This window comes from Thalassophryne amazonica, chromosome 8 (genome assembly GCF_902500255.1).
Source record: "Thalassophryne amazonica chromosome 8, fThaAma1.1, whole genome shotgun sequence".
NCBI lineage: Eukaryota > Metazoa > Chordata > Actinopteri > Batrachoidiformes > Batrachoididae > Thalassophryne > Thalassophryne amazonica.
This window is the reverse complement of record NC_047110.1, coordinates 116,262,879-116,288,199: the sequence shown is the minus strand read 5'-3', so window position 1 is coordinate 116,288,199 and position 25,321 is coordinate 116,262,879. Positions and strand designations below refer to the sequence as shown.

At 42.3% G+C, this 25,321-nt stretch overlaps 2 protein-coding genes across 4 annotated transcripts in view; one reads left to right on the top strand and one right to left on the bottom strand.

The window, feature by feature from the left end:
* ftsj1 (FtsJ RNA 2'-O-methyltransferase 1) overlaps positions 1 to 15,835 on the bottom strand; it is a 70,912-nt gene extending 55,077 nt beyond the window's left edge. The window contains exons 1-3 of one of the 3 annotated variants that reach the window (XM_034177354.1): positions 15,792 to 15,835; positions 11,687 to 11,880; positions 11,075 to 11,144 (exon numbers count right to left, since the gene is read on the bottom strand). In XM_034177354.1, coding sequence (XP_034033245.1) covers positions 11,075 to 11,144; positions 11,687 to 11,807 — 191 coding nt within the window. In that variant the 5' untranslated portion in view covers positions 11,808 to 11,880; positions 15,792 to 15,835. The remainder of the gene's footprint in view (positions 1 to 11,074; positions 11,145 to 11,686; positions 11,881 to 15,791) is intronic. The other 2 variants (XM_034177355.1, XM_034177353.1) reach the window with 2 other exon arrangements.
* Positions 15,836 to 19,478: 3,643 nt separating this feature from the next.
* Positions 19,479 to 25,321, top strand: part of LOC117516381 (peroxisomal succinyl-coenzyme A thioesterase-like) — a 52,394-nt gene continuing 46,551 nt past the window's right edge. Inside the window, exons 1-2 of the mRNA XM_034177352.1 lie at positions 19,479 to 19,514; positions 23,315 to 23,516. Coding sequence (XP_034033243.1) covers positions 23,321 to 23,516 — 196 coding nt within the window. The 5' untranslated portion in view covers positions 19,479 to 19,514; positions 23,315 to 23,320. The remainder of the gene's footprint in view (positions 19,515 to 23,314; positions 23,517 to 25,321) is intronic.

Here is a 25,321-nt window from a genome sequence, read left to right as displayed (position 1 = left end):
TAGTGTGTGAACAGGGTGCACAACCAACGGAAACTCCATGTGCTGCTGAGGACACAAGTGATGCTGTTGTCTCCTCTGTTATACCACATGCAGCCAAACCAACTGAAAAATGTGAAACAGTGCTGTTACAAACTGTGAAAGCAAAGATCGAAGGCCCTGGAGGGGTGAAAACTATGCTGTTTGATTGATGGGGGAAGTCAATGAAGTTTTGTTCATGAAACCCAAGTAAAACATTTAAAGCTGCCAACGCTGAAACAAGAGAGCTTGAACCTCCACACGTTTGGCTCCAAAAACCCTGTGACTACAAAATGCTATGTCATAAGACTAGTCCTTGAAAACTTGAGAGATAAAGGGCAGAAGATTGAGACTGAAGCTGTTCAAATGCCACAACTTTGTACTGCAGTCATGAAGGTTCCCAGTAAGCACATCCAACAACAGCTGGAGAAAAAAGGGCAACAGGAGACAAAGACGACTTGGAGCTGTCAGTACTGATCAGAGCAGATTATTACTGGAGGATAGTCACAGGTAAAACTGAAAGACTATCAGATGCTTTAGTGGCTATAGAAACGACGTTTGGATGGGCAGTGCAAGGTCCAGTTGTCATGTCAAGTATCAGTGAAGCAGCATGCTTACACATCGGAGTCAGTGAAAATCCAGTGGACATTTCAACCCAGCTGAGAGCATTTTGGGAAATAGAGTCACTGGGCACCTCCACCAAGGATGAAGAAACACCCAGTGACAAGCAAGCCAAAGACAGGTTTGACAGGTCACAGCAGGCTTTCACAGCAGACATTACGAAAGCGTTCCTGCAGATAGCCATCGCTGAAGAGGATAGAGATGTTCTGAGATTTCTGTGGCTAACAGGACCCCCCAATGCAGAGAACACAAACACACGCATAATGAGACTGACACGTGTTGTGTTTGGAGTAACGTCAAGCCCATTCTTGCTCACAGCCACAATCAAACATCATCTAGAGAAATACAAAGATCACCATCCAGACACAGTAACACTGATGACAGACTCACTTTATGTTGATGACCTGATTGCTAGCTCAGGTAATGCAGAGGAGGTATACAAACTCACCACAGGAGCAAAGGAGATATTGGCTGCAGCAAACATGAACCTGTGTAAGTGGACAACAAACGCCCATGAACTGAAAACCAAGTGGTCAAACAGTGACCTTGACTTCACACAAGAAACAGAGATGCACAGAGGTGTGTTAAAGGTACTTGGACTGGTGTGGAGACCGGACACGGATGACTTCACATTCGATCTGAAACAATTGGTGAACATCCTCCGAGGGAAGGAGAACACAAAGAGGAGTGTTCTGAGATCATCCACCAGAATATGTGATCCTATAGGATTCCTGACGCCATTTACCATTCGAGTAAAATGTCTATTTCAGGAAATGTGGTGGCAAGGTTTGAGTTGGGACGATGAGCTGCCTCCTGACCTTTCACATGCATGGCAGCAGTGGTGCATGAAGCTTCCCCAGATCCACCAAATAATCATTCCAAGGTGGTATGGAACAGAAAACCTGCCGGATCAATCACAAGTACTCCATGTTTTCATAGATGCGAGTGAAAAGGCCAGTGGTGCAGTGGCGTACCTGCAAAGAGTGACAACAGAGGCCACTGTAACCACATTGGTTGCATCCAAGTCAAGAGTGGCACCAATTAAATCGATCACGCTGCCACACTGGGAGCTGATGGGAGCTTTGATTGGAGCAAGACTTGCAAAAAACCTTTTAAAGGCGCTGGATTTGCAAATCACTCAGCTCAAAATGTGATCAGACTCCATGATAGTGATTCATTGGATTAAAAGTCCATCAAAGAAATGGAAACAGTTTGTTGCAAACAGAGTGATGGAGATACAGACTTTGACACCACCAGAACAATGGGCACATTGTAACGGGAAACTGAACCCAGCTGATCTCACAACCAGAGGCCAGTCTGCTGCAGAGTTGAAGGAGGAAGAGCTCTGGTGGTCAGGTCCAGCATTTCTGAAAGAAAAGGAGTTTAAAGATACTTCAGCAGAAGCAACAGAGATGCTTTCAGAAGAAGAGGTAAAAGTGGAACTAAAGGCAAGTCAAGTTGCAGTGCACCTCAGTAACAGTGAAAGAGTGCAATCTGAACCACTGCTGCACCTGCAGAAGTACAGCAAACTGTGTCAAGAGTGACTGCATGGATTCAAAGGTTTCTTCTCCGAGCAAAAGAAAGGAGGAGAATTAACAGCAGAGGAAATGTCAGAGGCGGAGAAGGTATGGATTCACGAGGCACAACATCAGAGTTTTGAAAGAGAAATAAAAGAACTGAAGGCTGAAGAAAATGTGCACAAAGACTCAACAATCAGAGATTTCAAACCATTCCTGGACGAGCACGGTCTTATCTGTGTAGGTGGAAGGCTGCATCAGACAGGCGCCAGTTTCACTGAGCAGCACCCGCGGTTGTTACCACCAACTCACAGATTTGTACAACTTCTGATCAAGTACAGTCACGAAAATGTCACACATTCAGGTATGAGAGACACTCTTGTTCACCTACAAGAAAAGTACTGGAGTCCACATGCAAAGCAGTTAGTCAGAAAATGCATCTCAAGCTGTTCTGTCTGTAAAAGATTTATGGTAAAGGCAGTACAGCAAACCGCTGCACCACTTCCTAAAGACAGAGTTACAGAAGCACCAGCATTTGAGATCACTGGAGTAGACTTTGCAGGTCCACTGTTTGTAAGGTCAAAGAATACTACAGAAAAGGCGTATGTTGCACTTTTCACCTGTGCAGTCCACCTTGAATTAGTCTCAACCCTAACAACAGAAAGTTTCCTCTTAGCACTCAGAAGATTAATTTCTCAGAGAGTACTTTGCCGTGTGATCTACTCAGACAACGCAAAAACGTTCAAGAGAGCAGATCAAGATTTAAAGGAGCTGTGGAAAAGCTTGAAGTAGCCTGAGTTGCTGGAATGTTTTTCTGAAAAGGGGATCAAGTGGAAATTTATTGCAGAGAGAGCAGCTTGGTGGGGTGGTTATTGGGAGAGATTAGTGCGCTCTGTAAAGGGGTGTGTCAAAAGAGTGATGGGCAGAGCTTCTTTGAGTTTCGAAGAGTTAACGTCTCTCTTGTCAGAAATAGAGGCCACTGTTAACTCAAGACCACTCACATTTGTGTACAGTGGTCCCTCGCTATATCACGGTTCAACTTTCGCGGTCTCACTGTTTTGCGGATTTTTTTTTTTTTGTGCAATTTTGCATGCTTCTTTTTTTTTTAATTTTTTTAACTGTCTGCTGTGCTTAGTTGCAGCCAAAATCTGGCAACAGGTCCAGATACTACACTCGCTGTTTTGATGCAGAGCGCTCCAGCAGCGAAGAAAAAGCACACGCATTGTGTTCTGCTTGTGTCTGTTTATAAGAATCTTCTCACTCAGAAGAAAAAAAGAGGGCCAACAACTACCCATATCACTCGGAAAAAGACACCTGCACCGAGGTGGAAAAACACGCTGCGGAGCGGCGCCACGATGAAGAGCCGCGATCAGAGGAATACTGGTCAGTTACTATTAATAATTTCTTATGTGTCCAACCTCGTAGGTTGATTGTTAAAATTAAATTTGTTAGTTCTAAAAGCCATCATAATTATTTATAGGAAAACGTTCTATTTTTATTTCTCAAACAAATGTTTGGGCCTGAAAACAGGTTTTGATCTTTGGTTTCATTCTATAATACTGGACTTATTTTTCTACTAAGGTTTGAACTTTGAGAGTGTTTACACAGGAGAGAAAAGTGAGAAAATGTGTGTAGTGAGGGGTTTTACAGCCTTAAAACATCTATAATAATGGTAAAAAATAACGCTGCTACTTCGCAGAATTCACCTATTGCGGGCTATTTTTAGATCGTAACTCCCGCGATAAATGAGGGACCACTGCACAGCGAGTCACAGGAGCCACAGCCTCTGACACCAGCACATTTTTTGATCAGGAAAAGACTCACCTCTTTACCCCCAAAGCCTTTCTCCACGCAAGGTCAGACAACAAATGCAAACAAAGAAGAGCTGACCCGAAGATGGAAGTTCCGTCATAGGCTGGAAAATGAATTTTGATGGAGAAAGGAATATTTGCTTGACCTGAGATCAGCTCACACTCGTAAAACTCTGAATTCAACGCAAGTCAAACCCGGAGATTTAGTTCTCATTGGAGATGACAAGATGCCACGCCTGACATGGAAAATGGGACTTGTCACAGAAGTGTTCCCAGGAAGAGATGGACTTGTTCGATCATGCGCTGTGCGCAGTCCAACTGGGGCAATGTTAAAAAGACCAGTTCAGTTACTGTACCCCTTGGAAGTAAATGCTTGAACTGTCTTTTTTGGGGGGGGAGGATGTTGAATATTTGTTAAAAGAAAATGAGTTCATATTTACAGGTTGAATAAATAAGAAAAGGATTTGTAATGTTTCATATTAAAAAGGGTACAGTTAATAATAAGTTTAAAAACAGCCTATTTTTATGGCATGTGTTCATTTTTTGGGGTTTAAACAATCTATTTACATTGATAGCTATGACATTTTATGAACACTAGATGGCGCTTGTGTTTCATGTAAAATGAAAATGCTGTCTTGAACCCACAAAAGAAGAAGAATCTAGAAGCTTCTGAAAGTACTAGGTCTGTTAGAAAAGTATCTGACCTTTTTATTTTTTTTCAAAAACCATATGGATTTGAATCACGTGATTGAGTCAGACAAGCTTGAACCCTCATGCGCATGCTTGAGTTTTTTCATGCCTGTCGGTTGCTTCATTCGCCTGTGAGCGAGGTGTGGTCCACCCCTCTCGTCTATTTTTTATTGCAAATAAATGAATGATTTGGATCTTTGCTGCATCAATTTTTTTCCAGAAACTATGAGAGACCTCCAGGTGGACACCGTTCGAAAAATTAATATGGCTTTCAGGGACGATTTTATGGGGATTAAACAGATTAAGGAGCGATCCAGACGGTTTAAAGACCGCCCACAACTGCTGAGAGCGCAGCGCACTCCCAGCGCCGATGCACAGGCTGACACCCCGCACAAACAACCAGATCATTTCCAATGTGAAAGCTTTGTTGATCCGGGGCCTCGTCTGACTTTCACAAAAAGGCAGAAGATGTGGACATCAGCACTTTTTCCGGCACATTCCACCATTACAGGAATTTTTTCATGGAAAAAGAAGCGGAGGGACACACCACAGAGCCGTTCATTACGCGGGACAAAACCACCTCGGTGTTGGTCTCACAGGACGGCTTAAAGGTGGATTTCAGACGGATTCCAGTTGCTTTCCAGTCGTGTGAATATCCGATTGTGATTGTGCATGAGCTGGACATGCCAGAACATGTCCTGTGAGGCTTCATCAAGGCGTTTCTTTTCACCATGCAGCTCCGCCGCGACGCGCGGAATTCCTCCGCCTTTGTTCCTCTTTCCATGACAAAAACTCCTGTAACAGTGAAATGTGCCGTTCATTTCTAAACTGGACACTGTCTTGATCCGGTATGTCCTCTGACTAGCACAGGAATTGTGAAAAGACGTGGACATCAGCACTTTTCCAGCACATTAAGACAGACGTGTGGAGGAGTTCGGTGCGGAGGAGATCGGCGCGTCGTGGTGCAGCCGCTCGACGCAATCACACGTGATTCAAATCCATATGGTTTTTGAAAAAAATAATAAGGTTGGATACTTTTCTAACAGACCTCGTATATCAATCAATCAATCAATTTTTTTTATATAGCGCCAAATCACAACAAACAGTTGCCCCAAGGCGCTTTATATTGTAAGGCAAGGCCATACAATAATTATGTAAAACCCCAACGGTCAAAACGACCCCCTGTGAGCAAGCACTTGGCTACAGTGGGAAGGAAAAACTCCCTTTTAACAGGAAGAAACCTCCAGCAGAACCAGGCTCAGGGAGGGGCAGTCTTCTGCTGGGACTGGTTGGGGCTGAGGGAGAGAACCAGGAAAAAGACATGCTGTGGAGGGGAGCAGAGATCGATCACTAATGATTAAATGCAGAGTGGTGCATACAGAGCAAAAAGAAAAAGAAACAGTGCATCATGGGAACCCCCCAGCAGTCTACGTCTATAGCAGCATAACTAAGGGATGGTTCAGGGTCACCTGATCCAGCCCTAACTATAAGCTTTAGCAAAAAGGAAAGTTTTAAGCCTAATCTTAAAAGTAGAGAGGGTGTCTGTCTCCCTGATCTGAATTGGGAGCTGGTTCCACAGGAGAGGAGCCTGAAAGCTGAAGGCTCTGCCTCCCATTCTACTCTTACAAACCCTAGGAACTACAAGTAAGCCTGCAGTCTGAGAGCGAAGCGCTCTATTGGGGTAATATGGTACTACGAGGTCCCTAAGATAAGATGGGACCTGATTATTCAAAACCTTATAAGTAAGAAGAAGAATTTTAAATTCTATTCTAGAATTAACAGGAAGCCAATGAAGAGAGGCCAATATGGGTGAGATATGCTCTCTCCTTCTAGTCCCCGTCAGTACTCTAGCTGCAGCATTTTGAATTAACTGAAGGCTTTTTAGGGAACTTTTAGGACAACCTGATAATAATGAATTACAATAGTCCAGCCTAGAGGAAATAAATGCATGAATTAGTTTTTCAGCATCACTCTGAGACAAGACCTTTCTGATTTTAGAGATATTGCGTAAATGCAAAAAAGCAGTCCTACATATTTGTTTAATATGCACTTTGAATGACATATCCTGATCAAAAATGACTCCAAGATTTCTCACAGTATTACTAGAGGTCAGGGTAATGCCATCCAGAGTAAGGATCTGGTTAGACACCATGTTTCTAAGATTTGTGGGGCCAAGTACAATAACTTCAGTTTTATCTGAGTTTAAAAGCAGGAAATTAGAGGTCATCCATGTCTTTATGTCTGTAAGACAATCCTGCAGTTTAGCTAATTGGTGTGTGTCCTCTGGCTTCATGGATAGATAAAGCTGGGTATCATCTGCGTAACAATGAAAATTTAAGCAATACCGTCTAATAATACTGCCTAAGGGAAGCATGTATAAAGTGAATAAAATTGGTCCTAGCACAGAACCTTGTGGAACTCCATAATTAACTTTAGTCTGTGAAGAAGATTCCCCATTTACATGAACAAATTGTAATCTATTAGACAAATATGATTCAAACCACCGCAGCGCAGTGCCTTTAATACCTATGGCATGCTCTAATCTCTGTAATAAAATTTTATGGTCAACAGTATCAAAAGCAGCACTGAGATCTAACAGAACAAGCACAGAGATGAGTCCACTGTCCGAGGCCATAAGAAGATCATTTGTAACCTTCACTAATGCTGTTTCTGTACTATGATGAATTCTAAAACCTGACTGAAACTCTTCAAATAGACCATTCCTCTGCAGATGATCAGTTAGCTGTTTTACAACTACCCTTTCAAGAATTTTTGAGAGAAAAGGAAGGTTGGAGATTGGCCTATAATTAGCTAAGATAGCTGGGTCAAGTGATGGCTTTTTAAGTAATGGTTTAATTACTGCCACCTTAAAAGCCTGTGGTACATAGCCAACTAACAAAGATAGATTGATCATATTTAAGATCGAAGCATTAAATAATGGTAGGGCTTCCTTGAGCAGCCTGGTAGGAATGGGGTCTAATAAACATGTTGATGGTTTGGATGAAGTAACTAATGAGAATAACTCAGACAGAACAATCGGAGAGAAAGAGTCTAACCAAATACCGGCATCACTGAAAGCAGCCAAAGATAACGATACGTCTTTGGGATGGTTATGAGTAATTAAATGAGTACGATGCAGCAGTTCTTTTTTTGTCGTGTTTGTTTATTAGTAAAAGAAAAGAACAGAAAACGAAAAGAAGGAAAGTCTGGACTGTTTCCTTTCTAAAAATAGATGTTGCAGCTGGAATCTCAAGAAGGGCAGACTGAAAAAAAGAGCTCTCTCTGTCTGTCACCCTGTCTTTCTCCCCCTTTGTCTCACTCTCTTTATTTCAATTTCAGTAGAGCTTTATTGACATGGGAAAACATAAGCTTACATTGTCAACGCAAGAACATGGTAAATGGACTGCATTTATATAGTGGCTTTCTACCTGCATCAAATGCTCAAACCACTTTCAAAATAATGCCTCACTTTCACCCTGATGTCAGGGTGCTGCCATACAAGGTGCCCACTACACACTAGGAGCAACTAGGGGATTAAAGACCTTGGCCGGTCAGGCTAGGATGTGAACCAAGGATCCTCTGGTCTTAAGCCCAATGCTTAACCACTAGACCATTACCTTCCCAAGTGTTAGATAGAGCAAAAAATTTAAATCTAGTTAACAATACTGTACAGTAAGTGTGTAAACAGAAGATGTGGAACTGAAATAATCATAAAAATTGTGCTTTCTGTGTCAAAAAAACAACTATCCTATAAAATGTGTTATATCATACATAGATAGTGACGTAGCAGTTTAATCTCCTGTTTTGGGTTTACGGTGGTTTGTGTCCGCTGTTCCTTCTTTTCGTGTCTCAAACCTTGCTGCTGTGTTTGTTGTCCTTCAGCCAACAGATAGTGAAGTTTGTCGATGTTTCTCTCAGAGTCTGTTTGGGTGTTTGTGATCTGTGTGTCTGTTCGTGTCTCTTTGGTGCAGCGGGCAGGTGGTCAGGAAGTGCAGCTCGCTCTCCACCTGGTGTTGTGAGCAGTGGGTCTGTCACAGTCTGTCTTCTCTGGGGAGCCAGATTTGTCTGTGGTGGCCTTTCTCCATGGTCAGCTTGTGCTCACCGAGTCCGTACCTGGTCAAGGATTTCCTGAGCTTTGGGTTGGTCACAGTGCTCAGGTATTCTGCCAGTGAGTTCTGTCTGTTTAGGGACAAACAGCATTCCAACTTACTCTGGTTTTTGGTTTACTTTTCCCCCAATGTGTCTCACAGTTTTCTTTTTGTTTTCTTATAATTTGGTTTAGTCTAACATGGTTTGTGTTTGGTGGCTCTGCTTGTGTTTGTGTAGAGGCCCAGAACCAGCTGGCTGAGGGGGCGTCTCTCTGTGGATCAGGGCTTTGTTATGGAGCGTACTGGCCTCACTATTTTTAAGGTGCTCATAAAATTTAATTGCTCTAATTGGTATCGTCCTAATTCTGCTCTGCTTGCGTTGTTTGGTGTTTTCTGTTGGATGCAGAAGATGGATTTTCAGAATTCCGCATGCAAACTTTGGTGTTTGTCCCAGGCCATTTTGCTAAATCTTGGTTGGCGAGCAGGCCTAGACCTCATAACCATAAAGAGAAATGGGTTCTATGGCAGAGTCCAATATTGGAGCCGGATTGGAATTGGGATGTCTACTTTGATGTTCTTTTTGATGTCATAAAAAGCTCCTCTCGCCTCGTCTTTCAGGTCATTTACATCCAGAGGTGGGATGAAGTCACCATGAAGTCACTCAAGTCATGAATCAGCAAGTCCCAGGTCACAATGACCACCAACTGTTTGCAAGCTGACTTGAGACTTGACTTGGGATTTGCAGATTCATGACTTGACAATGACTTGACAGTGACTTTGTCCCATTGTTGTGCACATTGACTTTATGATGTCATATGTTTTTGCTCCAACCCCACTTTCCAACAGTTTGGACAGCAGACCCTTGGGCCAAACTGAATCAAATGCTTTTTGACATCTACAAACAGGAGAATACTTTGTCTTTGTTTCTTTGGTTGTCAATCAGGGTGCTGAGGGTGAAAATCTGGTTTCTCTCCGTCTTTCTCTCTCCCTTTGTCTGAAATTTGTTCTTTAGAATGCTGAAACAACACGCAGGGCCGTTCAAGGACACTCTGGCGTCTTGCCAATTTTTTAAAATTTTTGATGACTCTGATCTTTGTGATCTGGTGAAGGATGTTACAAGGCGCGATGAGACAGCAGCTGTACCTCTGGAAATGTGAGCAACAACTGCTTTTACATATGCTCAGGTATAAAATGATGAAATAAATAAATCTGATGAATGGTTTACATGTACTGGAGAAATCCAGGTGTTTTAATCCAATGTCTCATTATCAGATAACGGTCACTGTCAGATAAGACATATCAGATTCTGCCATTTACATGACCACTTCATAATCACATACTAAGTCAGACCCTTTGGCTGCTCCCTTGTTTGAGTCGCCACAGCCGAACCAAGGTGGATCTGCATGTTGATTTGGCACAAGTTTTACGCTGGACACCCTTCCTGATGCAACTCTACATTACATGGAACTATGTGGCAGGGGTGGGCTTTGAACCAGGAACCTTCTGCACTGAAACCAAGTGCACTGACCACTTGGCCACCACCCCTGCCACACCACTTAATAATCACATAACTGCCAATAATCAGAGAGCAACCCGATTTTTATGTGCATGTAAACGGGGCCAGTGATATAATCCCTCCAGCATGTCCTCTGTCTTCTTCAAGGTCTCCTCCCAGTTGGACGTGCCTGGAAGACATCCCTATGAACACCATCAGGGGCATCTTTACCGTGCACACAAACCACCTCAGCTGGCTCCTTTCGATGCAAAGAAGTGGCGGCTCTTCTCCGAGTCCCTTCTGGATATTCGAGCTTCTCACCCTGTCCAGGAGTGTAAGCCCAGATACCCGACTGAGGAAAGTCATTTCCTCCGCATGTATCCACGACCTTATTCTTTCAGTTGTCACCCAGTTTTTAACCATAGCCTCACCTTCTGACTCAGCACTCGCTTCATCATGATGGTGTGGTACAGGGTCTGCAGAACCTCAGATACAGTCCCAATACATCTATGGATCTCCATCTTACCCCCCCCCCCCCCCCCCCCCCGAATGAACAAGACCCCAAGATACTTTAACTCCTCCACATGGGGCAATAACTCTCCACTGACCCAGGGAGGACAGGTCACCATTTTCCAACAGAGATCCACGGTCTCAGATTTGGAGGTGCTGATCCTCCCTCAGCCCAGGTGCTTCACACTCTGTGTTCAATAAATCTGATTTGAAGTAGCAGCCTGCACAAACAGGGCTCCAAAGAACAGGCTGATCTGAGTCCGGCTCTTTGATTGTGCTGTCAGTTTTATGACACACCACAGTAAAGTGGGCAGAGCTTAAACCAACCTGAGTTTACGACTGAGGACCTGACTCCAGCTGCCAGGAGCCGCACACAGATCCACTGCCCTGCTGACACCTGAGACACACAAACACATTTCTACATTAGCACAAAGAGCCAACAGGTCCACACCGGGATGGATTTAAATCGACCTTAAAGACCTCTGAACACTACAAGTTTTAGCTGAACAAGTGAGTCACAGGTAATCCCTGTGTTGAACAGAACCAAAGTCCCTGATGAAGTCTGCCGTTACCAACAAGGAACACATTGGCGTGTTCACATCAAAAAGGTGTCTCGAGCAATTCCAGAACTGCTTCAATCTTGTGTGTTGATTGGTCAGCTGTGCTCTGGTGTTGGTTAGCCAATTGGTCAGATGAGTGTGTGAATGAGTTGAACTGTGTGTCTCTCAGTCATTGCATGAGAGTTGAGAGCCCTGACCTTTGGCCCCCTATAGGTGTCGTGGGTCTGAAGCCTCAGATAGGAGGTGTTGCCCCCTGGTGGACAGACAATCTGTTTGCGAGGCTGCTAGCCTTTAGATGTACACAGAATTAGGCTTCTTTTATATGTGCATTTATGATTGTTTTTCCATAACCAGGAATGTGTCAGCCATGTTTTCTTACCAAAGAAAAGACTGAACTCCTGGTCAAGCTGCAGCAGCTTGAAGGCGCTCCTGGCCCTCCATCCCTCCTCCTTAGCCAAGCGGTAGTAAATATCCCGCTTGTCTTTGGAGGAGCGGCCCATCCTGTCTTCTGTCCCCTCTACTGGACAACAAAGGACCAATCAGTACAGAACAGTCCGGTGTTCACAGTGACACCTGGAGGTGAAGACAAATGTAAAGTCAGTCACAGAAATAAGAACAAGCCCCAGTTCCAACCCCAGGCAAAGGTTGCTCCAGAAGTCAATCTACACCTGCCAGAGAGCACCCCTCACTGACGTCTGGGGTTCAGAGTACAGTTGGGACAGCAATTTCAATTCATTTTTATTTATATAGCGCCAAATCACAACAGAGTTGCCTCAAGGTGCTTCACACAAGTAAAGTCAAACTTTACGAACAATCAGAGCAACAGTAGTAAGAAAAAACTCCCTCTGAGGAAGAAACCTCAAGCAGACCAGACTCAAAGGGGTGACCCTCTGCTTGAGCCATGATACAGACATAAATTACAGAACAATTCACAAAACGAATATACAGGATATGTTGCCGGTGCACAGGACAGGAGGGTTACAGAAACGGAATCCACACCCATCTCTGGATGGAGCCGCACCTCAATCTAGCTTTGCAAATAGCTGTACATTAAGCAACAAGAAAAACAAAAGAAACCCTAATGTGGCAAAGTGGAGTGTTTTTAATTGATGAGACAAAAGGATATAATTTCATTTTGGGGAAAAAAGACCAACAACGCCACCCAGCGAGATGGCCCCAGGACCATTCACATTTAAATGATCCCAAAAGGCTATGCTAGGTTAGTGGAATGAAGAGAGGTGTCTTATCAACAGTGTTGTATAGTAACAAAGTAAAAATACTTCACTACTGTACTTAAGTACATTTTGGGAGACTTTGTTTAATTTTGCTTTATCCCAATTTTTCCCGCTAAAACCCCGAAGAGCATATGTCTGTGAGTAATATTTAATATTTTTATGTTAAACCGACCTGTTATGGTCTTCTGAAACAGTTGATAGATGTATTTTATAACTTAAAAACAGGACCGATGCTAACACGTTAGCATGTCTATGGCGTTTTCAATGTTAAAATTAGCATTAAGCTGTTTGCATCAGCACATTTGCGTTGATTTGTTTGCTGTATAATTAATGGCTCAGCATTCATTGTTGTAAAAGAGTCAAATTGTAATTTTTTTAATTTATTTTTATTCATATATTATAGCAACAACAATAGTCTACATAATAGACAATAATAGTCAATAATAATAGACTAATAATGTTACAATACAATTTTAGAAAAAGAGACAAAAAGAACCTAATGAAACAAAACACAACAGAAAAGATAAAACCATGTAACAATGAAAATAAATAAATACATATAGAAATAAATACCCGTTTCCTGTGAACACCTAGTGAGTAGCCTACTCTCATTTAGGTTTTGAAACCTTGTTTCTGAAGTGTTTTTTTGTGATGTGCACAATTTTCAGTATTTTGACTAATACTACCAGTCATTTACAAGCCTAGATAAACTTTGTAATATAAAAAAATTGGTCCATTTTTGATTATTAACATTTACTTGTACTTTTACTTTCAATACTTGAGTACATTTAGTTGTACATTACTTGTCATACTTAAGTACAATAAATACTAGAGACTTTTACTTGAGTAGCATTTCAATCGGTTACCTGAACTTCTACCAAAGTCATTTTTTAAATGGGTATCTGTACCTTTACTTAAGTGTGATTTTCCGGTACTTTATACAACACTGCTTATCAAAATGTAGTTTTATTTTCACAATTTAAAATAAAAATGCAATTATTTAAAATATATTCTCAATGTTACAAAATACAGTTTGTCAATCACACATTTCATTATTGCCATTTCATTGCACCCTTTCTCAACAGCTCTTATATGGCACTTGTAAACAGTTTTTATATTGCACGTTTCCACCAGTTTCAATATTGCACTTTGCCCAATCAGGTTAAACAATTCACCTTTAACCAAGTTTATGTGCACTGGGCAAAAGGTCTCATCCGGAGCACAAAGGCGGAAAAGACAAAAGTTTTTCTCTTACAAAAGAAAGCTGTAAGAGTTATAAGTAAAAACCATATTATGAACCAATGTTTGCTTGTCTGTGTACTTCGAAATTTCAAGATTTGGTGGATTATTTTATGATACAGACCATGTACAAAGTTAAAACTAACGTTCAGGAGTTGTTTTAAATGAGGGAGTCCAGTTATCATTTGCGAGGAACACTGACACTTGAGAGAAGAAAGATTTGAACTACTGTTAAAAGTCATTGTATTTCTGTAAAAGGTGTTAGAATCTGGAATAATTGTTTTGATAGTATTAAATCATCTGGTCAAAAAACTTTATAAAAACAATGTAAATTCTTACTATAGTATGCTATGTTAGGCAAACTGTTTTTGTGGTTCTTTTTTGTTTATTTGCACATCATATTATTGATTGTTTTATTCTGTTCAGTTATGTTATTTTTCTGATTGGTACCTTGTTCTGAGTGCATTTAAATGTGTATAGTAACTGGTGTAGGGATGGGCGTTTATAAGCTTTTGCTTCAGCCCATGCCCTTTCAGCCACACCCAATTGGGAAATTGTTTAAATTACTGTTGTATTTTCTTGTTTTTTTTGGGGGGGGGGGGGTTTGTTTTTTTTTAAGTTTTGTTAGTAAGAGATTCTTATGTTGGTATTTTGTTTATGTGCTATTTTTGTTTATATTCTATTTTCTTCTCAAAGTAATCCAGGAAATCTTGTGCTGTAAAAGGAGAGCGAACTACAGGTGGCTGTCCATGAATAAGTGTTGCCACCGAGTCGAACAAGAACTTTGAGTTATGCTTGTTTTTGTTGATCAAATCAGAGTAATAGGTCCACTTTGTAGCCAATAATACATGCTTGTAGTCTAAGATAGCATCACGCCACGTGAGGTGGAATACTTCTAATTTTGAACTACACCATTTACATTCTCGACCTCTAGCCTTATGCTTGAGGTCATGCAGGTAATCACAGAAACAAGGCGACTGCGTTTTGGAGGGTGTGGTTTTAACCAAGGTGGCACAATCATGTCGAGTGTAGACTCGTAATAGTCAAGTGTGACGAGCTGGTCAGCATCTGACAAGTCAACTAATTGTGTTTTTCTGAACAAGTCATAATTGCAAAAGTGCAAGTTTCCTACAATTTAAAGAAAAATCTAAATAATTTGTATTTAATAATTTAAGTGTTTATAGCTTCAATCTTCTTTTTCTACAGAAAACCAACTTGGACCAATGTCCACCAGCAGACAGCACCAGCTTCACTTCAATATCCAAAATGTTGTTTCCAGTGACGCCACTGTGTCCATGCAGTCAAAAAGTCAATTTGGATTTTCAGCAGAATTGACCTGAGTCTTTTATGGGAGTCGTTCCAACCCTGGTTCAGAGATCCAGTGTATGGAATGAACCTGCATTTAGAGCTTTTCCATTGTGCTTTACAATGATGCCTCATATTAAGGATTTGGCACAGTGATGTCAGTGAGATGAATCTCCTCCTCTCTCCTCTATCTCTGCTCCAACCTTCAAAGTCCCTACTTCACCAGACTGTGTATTCTTCAAACTATATTGGATTAAACATGGATTTCGTCAACCTGTCCACTGCGAACAGAAAGGACTCAGAGCTGATCCTTGGTGTAATCCCACCTCCACCTTGACTGAGTCTGTCATTCCTCGTCTGATTGAAGTCATTTGGTTTCTTGGATGATCAGACTCAGATTTCTTATTTCTGACTCCAACATCCGGTCCGACTCCGCTCGGTTTATTCAGATTAAGATCAAAATATTAATGTCCATCTGATACCTGTAACGTTTTATTCACAGTTAAATGTTCTTATTCCAAAGTGTGAATTTAAAATGTGACTAAAGTTTAATATGTAACAAACCGTCTTTAAAAAACGAGTAAATAAAATCACTTTGTGTTAATGTGATTCTGCCGCAGATATTAAAACGTTTAAACAAACAACAATCTCAACAAAGTGACGACATATTAAATTTAACATGACTTTAAAAAACATTTTACTCACTTTGTGTCTGACGAACGTCTTCTTCTTCTTTTTTTTCTTCTTCTCTTGGCATAACAAGAGTTGACATCAAGCTTGAAGCTGCGCAGCTGCCACCTACTGGATTGGAGTAACAGACCCACATGAGATTCCAATGGACCTCATCAATTTGACACACACACACACACACACACACACACACATATATATATATATATATATATATATATATATATATATATATATATATATATATATATAAAAAGAAGAAAATGTTGCAGTGCCATGACTGCTCCAAAACAGAGTACATTCCCGTAGGACTCCATGTTAAAATGTCCAACTTTAGAGCAGAAATAAACATGATTACGACCTGGTACATGTCCGTAAGATGTCTGTAAATCCCTTCTGAGGTTTCATCTGGTTATAAAACTCTTTTGTTTGTTTATTTGTTTCAATTTAGAAGTGTTTATTTCTCACTAATGTCTCACTAATGTTTACAAAATATGTGATGTCATGCTGCCTTTGTACTCTGATTGGCTGTCGCCATGACATGTTGCTTAGCATTTGCATTCGCCCTACTGACATTTCAAATCCCACAAAACCTCGGAGAGTTCGCCGCGCAGTAACATTCTCAGTAACATTGAGAACTGCATTGAGACTCTCTGATCACGCTGCACTTTAACCGCTGCACACAGACAACAGCATTAACATCACAACATAAAACTATTTTTATATTGTGCCTAAAACTCTCATGAATATATTCTCTGGGTTTATAGATGTTGTTATTGTGTTTATTTTATGTAAACATGTGAGAATCACAGTCTGTCTCTCCGTTATTTTCAGTGAGAGCTGCTGTGAGCTACAATCACTTCCTGACCACTCTGCATTTAATCATTAGTGATCGATCTCTGCTCCCCTCCACAGCATGTCTTTTTCCTGGTTCTCTCCCTCAGCCCCAACCAGTCCCAGCAGAAGACTGCCCCTCCCTGAGCCTGGTTCTGCTGAAGGTTTCTTCCTGTTAAAAGGGAGTTTTTCCTTCCCACTGTAGCCAAGTGCTTGCTCACAGGGGGTCGTTTTGACCGTTGGGGTTTTACATAATTATTGTATGGCCTTGCCTTACAATATAAAGCGCCTTGGGGCAACTGTTTGTTGTGATTTGGCGCTATATAAAAAAATTGATTGATTGATTGATTGATTGATTGATTGATTGATTGATTGATTGATTGATCATGTCGTTCTGGGGGAAAGTGAAGTTTGCTCTTTAACATCTTGATTATTGTTCTTTACAACACTGTTTGTCCTCTTTGTTCCAGACTAATATATATAATATGTCTGAAATTCGATTTGCGTTTATTAAATTCCACGCAGATTAAACGTAACAGACATGGATTATTTGTTATAATTGTTTTAGCAGGTTTTAAGGGTATCATGCAGCAGTCTCTTATTATAAAAAAATTACATTTTTCTAGTATATTATTACATTTTTACAATTACATTTTTCTAGTATAATATTCATTTACAATTGTCATCGTGTGGATTCTCTATGTTGTTTGACTGCAGCAACTCTCTGGCGTGCAAGGGATTATGGGATACGTCAATAGGGTGAATAGAAACGTTTTCCTCTATTAGACTTCTGGTCTGTCGTGGCCCCGCCTCACAGTCGGGGTCTCATCAATGCTGCAACAGTTACTTTGAAAAGTTCCGTTATTACTTACTTTTTACTTACTTTACACAGTTACATGGGCTTTGTAACCTGGAGGACTGTTATAAGAATGGACTTTTCATGACTTTTGAACAATTAAGAGGAAAATATAATTTGTCTAACGATACTTTCTTTTGTTACCTCCAACTGCAGTCATTTTTGAGAAGCACTTAGAACAATACTGTGGTTTTGCCCAAACTCACTGAGACGGAAAAGCTGATACTTGACAGTGAACCATGTAAGTTTATTTCTAAAGTATACTCTTTGTTAATATCTGAGAGTCCTAAACCAGCTCTGTGTATGGCCAAGGAGAGGTAGGAATCAGACTTAAACATCACAGCTGAGGATGAACATAGGGCTCTGTGGTCAGGAACATAGTCAGGACGGTCTGTCTGCCTCTATTAATGCGCGGTACATAGGGCTCTGTGGTCAGGAACATAGTCAGGACGGTCTGTCTGCCTCTATTAATGCGCGGTACATAGGGCTCTGTGGTCAGGAACATAGTCAGGACGGTCTGTCTGCCTCTATTAATGCGCGGTACATAGGGCTCTGTGGTCAGGAACATAGTCAGGACGGTCTGTCTGCCTCTATTAATGCGCGGTACATAGGGCTCTGTGGTCAGGAACATAGTCAGGACGGTCTGTCTGCCTCTATTAATGCGCGGTACATAGGGCTCTGTGGTCAGGAACATAGTCAGGACGGTCTGTCTGCCTCTATTAATGCGCGGTACATAGGGCTCTGTGGTCAGGAACATAGGACGGTCTGTCTGCCTCTATTAATGCGCGGTACATAGGGCTCTGTGGTCAGGAACATAGTCAGGACGGTCTGTCTGCCTCTATTAATGCGCGGTACATAGGGCTCTGTGGTCAGGAACATAGTCAGGACGGTCTGTCTGTCTCTATTAATGCGCGGTACATAGGGCTCTGTGGTCAGGAACATAGTCAGGACGGTCTGTCTGCCTCTATTAATGCGCGGTACATAGGGCTCTGTGGTCAGGAACATAGTCAGGACGGTCTGTCTGCCTCTATTAATGCGCGGTACATAGGGCTCTGTGGTCAGGAACATAGTCAGGACGGTCTGTCTGCCTCTATTAATGCGCGGTACATAGGGCTCTGTGGTCAGGAACATAGTCAGGACGGTCTGTCTGCCTCTATTAATGCGCGGTACATAGGGCTCTGTGGTCAGGAACATAGTCAGGACGGTCTGTCTGCCTCTATTAATGCGCGGTACATAGGGCTCTGTGGTCAGGAACATAGTCAGGACGGTCTGTCTGCCTCTATTAATGCGCGGTACATAGGGCTCTGTGGTCAGGAACATAGTCAGGACGGTCTGTCTGCCTCTATTAATGCGCGGTACATAGGGCTCTGTGGTCAGGAACATAGTCAGGACGGTCTGTCTGCCTCTATTAATGCGCGGTACATAGGGCTCTGTGGTCAGGAACATAGTCAGGACGGTCTGTCTGCCTCTATTAATGCATGGTACAGTGTGTCCACGATAATTTTCTTTGTATTTGACTCCAGTGAATATTCACAAGTTCAGACCTTTGATCTGTCTGACACATTTACTGTGAATTAATGGAGCATCCTTTTTTTTGGGGGGGGGGGGGGGGGTGGTAGTTTGTTCTTAACTGAAAATAAAGAATTTAAAATAGCGCTGCTGGGGGGTGGGTGGGTATTAATTTGGCCAAATTTTGTGATGTTCTAATTCTCATTATCAAATGATCATTTTTCAAGTTGTTCTCAGTCAAATGTGTAGTTATCTATTTATCTTGCTGCTCTTATTTTCTGTTTTGTTTTTGTTTGTTTTTTTCCGAGTGGATTTCTACAAATATTACATCTAATGTCTCTGGAAACACGATGCCTGCCTCCAAAGTGTTTTTATGACTTTATGATTTTATTCTTTTATTGTGGTCATCGCACTCCATTTGTTCCTGTGTCACGTGATAAACGCCGAGTCCATTGTAGTTCTTTCAGTGGCCACTGGGGGCGCTATTTGAGGAAAAGGAGACGGTGGTCCGTGTCAGTTGCGTGACGTCCGTCGAAGCGGTGAGTAACTGACACATGATCCGGACTTTATTATGTTTTAACAGACAAACCTTTTATTCTGGAATGTTTGTGAGCTGCACAGGAGCCGCCTGCAGCTATTCCAGGATTTTGTACGGGACCTGTTTAATAAATGACTAAATAGACACCAGCTGAACCTGACATGTTTAATATGAAGGACCACATGGGACATGAGGACATGAGGGCCATCCACAGACAGACCAGAAAAATAAAAAATCAGAAGGATCTGTGAGAGGTCACCTGAGGTCGTGGCGGAGATTGTTTCTCAGTAATGATTGACAGGCTGGTCACTAAAACGCCTCTCAGATCCTCAAATCACTTATATCTGTTTTTTTACAATAGTTTCAGAATCTAAACGGTGTGAATCTTCCTCAGCAGATGTCAGGAAACGTTCCGACTGACTGACTCCAACTTGTTTCACACTTTCACAAAATAATGTTCGTACTCACAGGACACAGCGACTTTCAGCGTGATACCCAACATCGAGTGAGGCCCACCGGGGCAACCAGGCCCACCAGGGCAACTAGGGCAACTGGGGCAACTAGGCTCACCAGGGCAACTGGGCCCACTGTGGCAACCAGGGCAACTGGGCCCACCAGGGCAACCGGGCCCACTAGGGCAACCAGGCCCACCAGGGCAACCAGGCCCACCAGGGCAACCGGGGCATCTGTGTCAGGTGGCATGAGGACCCTGTCTGTCACTTGTCACGTCACTTCTAGTTTGCTTCTGTGTCATTAGGCTTATTAGTATGTTGGGGCACTTCATGTCTGCGCTCTTTGTTCATGTATGTTCTGTTCTGTGCCGCCATCTAGTGTCTTAATTTAGTCTTCACACCCCTTATCTGAGTTTCCAGCTGGAATTAATCCACTCATCAGACTCAGTATTTAACCTCACCTGTGTTCATGTCCCTTGCTGGTCCATATTGTAGCTGGCCCATGCGTTGCTGTTTGTCTTCGTCCGTGCCGTACTACTTATCATTCTGTAGTTAAACTGACTGCTCACTCTCTCTGATGTCTTGTGTTCTCCACTGCTCCATTTTTGTAAGTACTTAGTTCTGTTTTTTTGGACTTCCTGGAAGATTGTCTACCTGAGTTTTGCCTTGCCTCCTCATGCCCTGGACCTCCCCACACCCTGCGTGGGTGAACATTGTATTTTTGTTGTTCCTGCTCCTCCACTGTTTTTGTATCTTTGCCACCAACCCTGCATTAAACCTGGTATTCTTTGAAATTCAACTATTTGTCATGACTGCCCTGCATTTGGGAAATCTCAGACTCAGTTCAGACCCTGGCCTCAAATCATAACATATGTAGTGCAATTTGTCACATGACCAGAGCTGTTTACATTATAGTGGCACAGACAGAATCAAATTGTTCCACCACCAAAGCTCTCAAACAAAACCTGAGGAAGGTTTGTTCAAATAAACATGTCACCAAGATTGGCACATTTTCCAGAATTTCCACTTTTCTCTGTGCAGTCATCAAAATATGAACATATCTCACTCAGAAATGTTACTATGACTTTGTCCCAGTTCAGTTCAACACACTCAAATCACAATCAGAAACATACCCCCCCCCCCCCCCAGTGGACCAAACATACTGCATTTTATATATATTACACACACTCCACACACACACCTCATCCACCATTTATCACCCCATCTGCTCCAGCAAAACAGACTTCTACTGCTGCTCACCTTCTAGCCAATCAGAGGCCAAAAGGGCGGAACCTTCCCCTACCATCCTACGTTGTGCAAATTTGCAGGGGGGGGGGGGGGGTGCACTGGTCCTTGTGTGCAACACCTTTGCATGTGCAGAGATAATATCTGGGTGATTCTTTAACTACGGGCACTATTGGCCTTGTAAATGTAATTTCCACCACACCATTGCCTTACAATATAAAGCACCTTGGGGCAACTGTTTGTTGTGATTTGGTGCTATATACATGTGCTCTGATGTCACTGTTTATCTCCATAGAAACTACCCAAACAATCTTTCATACAAACTGTTTAAAGGAACATTACAGTGTTGTGGTGGAAATTACGGCAATAGTGTGGGACAACTACATTTTGTTTAAAAAAAATCACACCAGTTGTATGACATTGAATACCCCAATTATGTTTTGATTATTTTACTGATATTTTATTCAGAGATATTTTAAAACATTAGAAATAATGTTTCTTTACCATCCATTTTTATCATTGAAGATCAAAAGTCTGGGTGTGGGACAAGCACAAAACAGCAATATTTGCATATAATGATGCTGAAAAAAGGTGAAAAAGTCATCATAGACTACTAGAACAAATTTCTTAACACAGTTTCATTGTAAAGATAACTATAAAAGTGTGAAATTTCCCCTTTTTTCTGTTTTTCATACAATATGATCAAAGGACATAATAAGTGCCCGTAGTCTAAGAATCACCCATCTACACATGAGTGTGGTTTTGGCGCTGATCTGACACCATAATTTATACAGCACTTTTCTGCCAGGAACTGTGATGACGTGGCACGGCAAGCCGGCGGACACATTTCTCACCTGCTTGTTGTGATCTGTGCCTCTGAACATTACTGCACAACTTCTGCACATCAGGGTTTTTTTTTAACCTGTGTATGCATGATTTTTGTTCAGTTCATTTATATATTCTAATTTTTAAGGATTTTTTTAAGGATATTTGACTGTTTATTTCATCTCATGATCTCATAATTTCAGCATACGAAGGGCACATGGTGTGAACAGGACAGGAGCGGCAGAACCACACGGGTAGAGAGAAGTAAAAGCAGCTCCACGGTTTGGTTTAGTTTTTTGTTAACATGTTCACTCGGGTTAAAATCCTCTCTCGGCTTTGAACAAGACGGCCACTGTTTTAATCGCTGCCTTTTTCAAAATTTGAATATCAAAATGACGGCAGGACGGCTCGCTGCCTAAAACTATGAATTGAGTGAAAAACAAAGACTAATAAATGACTCGTCGACCACTAAATTAGTTGTTGACGATTTTAATAGTCAATGTAGTCGTGACTAGTCGACTAGTCATGGCAGCCCTACTTAAAACCGAAATGCATCCACATGCCACAGCTGCATGCCGTGGTACGTGGCTTTGGAACCAGAACCTCCTCACGCTCCATGTTATTATCCGAGCCTCGCTAACCATCCGACCAAGACGAAAGGAAACAGAGTGAGTGAGGCATGGGGCTGCATGGGGCTGCTGCTGCACGATAACATCAGATTCTGAGTCACTTTATGCAACTTTGTGGATAAAATAAATAATTCACAGTAATCGCAATTATGAAAAATATTCGCGAATATAAAAAATAATCACGATTGGCGAATATTGTAATAATTGTGACAGCCCTAGCGTTGGGGTTGGGTCGGTGGGGTTTCAGTTAAACAGGAATGTGCCCACTGGAAGTGTATCAGGGAGTCAGCTGATGTGCACTGAACTGGACTTTCTGTCTCACCAGAACTCTGATTTTTCTTGTCAACAATTTAAAAAATCAAAAGTTCAATTTAAAAATGAATACAAAGTAAATGTCAAATGCAGATTCTCACATTAAACTGTTCCAAGTTTATATTTCTTGCAAACTGACTTTAGTTTTTGTTCAGTTCTGAAAATAATTAATTTGGAATGAATTTATAAGAATCATATCAGAAGGCTGAAGTTAAGCAATCAACTGTTTGCCATTTGAACGCTGTCCTGTAGGGGGCAGCACAGACAGTGTTGAGTGTAGTATGTCATACCACCAGCAATGTTTTGTGTTTTTTTTTTTTGTTTTTGTTTTTTTTCAGATCAATATGGACAGGAAGAGTTGCTACATCAGGTTGTCCGTCCAACCGTCCAGAGTCCTCGTGGACGAGAAGTTGTCCATTCTGGTGCAGAACCTGTGTCCTGGTTCCAAGGTGACCCTTCACGCCCTGCACCAGTGTGAGGGTGGACACAACTGGGAGGCGTTCGCTCACTATGTCTCCGATGCCACCGGATCCATCAGCGGTACAGAAAATTTATGACAATGAAACGGTGAACTAGTATTCCTTTGTTTTTGTTTTTTGGATGTGCGGAGCTTGAAACTTTATTAAACCATCACAAACACAGTGAATCATCTGGTCTGTCTGTCCGTGGATTGTATGAGTCTTTAATAGGCAACTCCTCCTTTATTTTCATTTAGATAATTATGTTCTCCAGCAAAAAAAAAAAAAAAAAAAAGGGGAAAGAAATGGCTTTGGTCGGTTGTACTTTTATGTTTGTATTATAATGTTTGGAAAGAGGTGTCATTTGATTTAAAATGGCGATTCACTCTTTAGTTACTAATTCTGACCGAAATCTGCACAGCTTTTGAGAGCTGTGCCCTTAGTCCCACAAAACAGAGGATATTACTATTATTATTTCCTTTACCCAATGGACAACTTTGGGCTGAGCTCCTCACACCGGCTGGTTCTCACATCAGCGAACAATCGTGTAAAACTCCAGTGTGGAACGGAGGACGATTCTCATTTCTTGCCCGCAACAAGACAAGAGTCCCAGTTCATGACTTTAATCCACACAAAAGTGATTCACAACTGACATCTTTAAATGGCTTTGAGAGGGGTTAATGAAGAAATTGCAGACTTGCCGCTTCTGAAAACCAGTGAAGCAGAGAACCAGCAAACAGCGGGTTGAAGCGCTGCTTCGTTGCTTTAAGCAGACCCACTGCAGTCTGCAGTCTCAAAAACAGTGGCTGCTCTGGTGTCCTGAACTGAATGACTGATAAGGGAATCATTAAGCAAAAAGGTTATTGATGTTGGTGGATCAAATAATTTCTTAATGATTAGATACCCACCCCTAGTCAGCACCAAGGGGAACCATCCAAGCTGTCTACAGTAAGGATGGGACTCTCTTGACCTAGGGTGAGGATGTAATCTGGTGCTGGAAGGAACACTTTGAGGAACTCCTGCATCAGACTGGAGCACACTCTGTAGTAGGGGCAGAGCTGGAAGCTGATGGAGGATTTTCACAAATTTCCCTGGTGGAAGTCACTGAGGTAGTCAAACAACTCCACAGTGGCAAGGCCCCGGGGGTTGATGATACCCATCCAGAAATGCTGAAGGCTCTGGGTGTGGAAGGTCTTAGATCAGACGTCTCTTCAACATTGCTTTGAGGTCTGGGACAGTGACTAAGGAGTGGCAGACTGGGGTGGTGGTCCCCATATTTAAAAAAGGGGGCCACAGAGTGTGTGCCAATTAGAGGGTCATCACACTACTCAACCTCTCTGGTATAGTCTCCTCCACGGTGCTGGAAAGGAGGGTTCGGCCGATAGTCGAACCTCCTGATTGAAGAGGAACAATGCGGGTTCCGTCCTGGTCGTGGAACAACCGGCTAGCTCTTCACTCTCACAAGGCTACTGGAGGGGGCCTGGGAGTATGCCCATCCAGTCTACATGTGCTTTGTGGACTTGGAGAAGGCGCATGATTGGGTACCCCAGGAGATACTGTGGGAGGTGCTGCGGGATTATGGAGTGAGGGGGTCCCTTCTCAGGGCCATCTAATTTATGTACTTGCAAAGCGAGAACTGTGTTCGGGTGCTCTGTAGTAAGTTGGATCCGTTTCCGGTGGGGGTTGGCCTCCGCCAGGGCTGCGCCTTGTCACCAATCCTGTTTGTGATATTCATGGACAGGATATCGAGGCGTAGTCGGGAGGAGGGTTTCCAGTTTGGTGGCCTCAGGGTCTCATCACTGCTTTTTGCAGATGATGTGGTCCTGTTGGCTTCATAGGCCTGTGACCTCCAACACTCACTGGATTGGTTCAGGGCCGAGTGTGAAG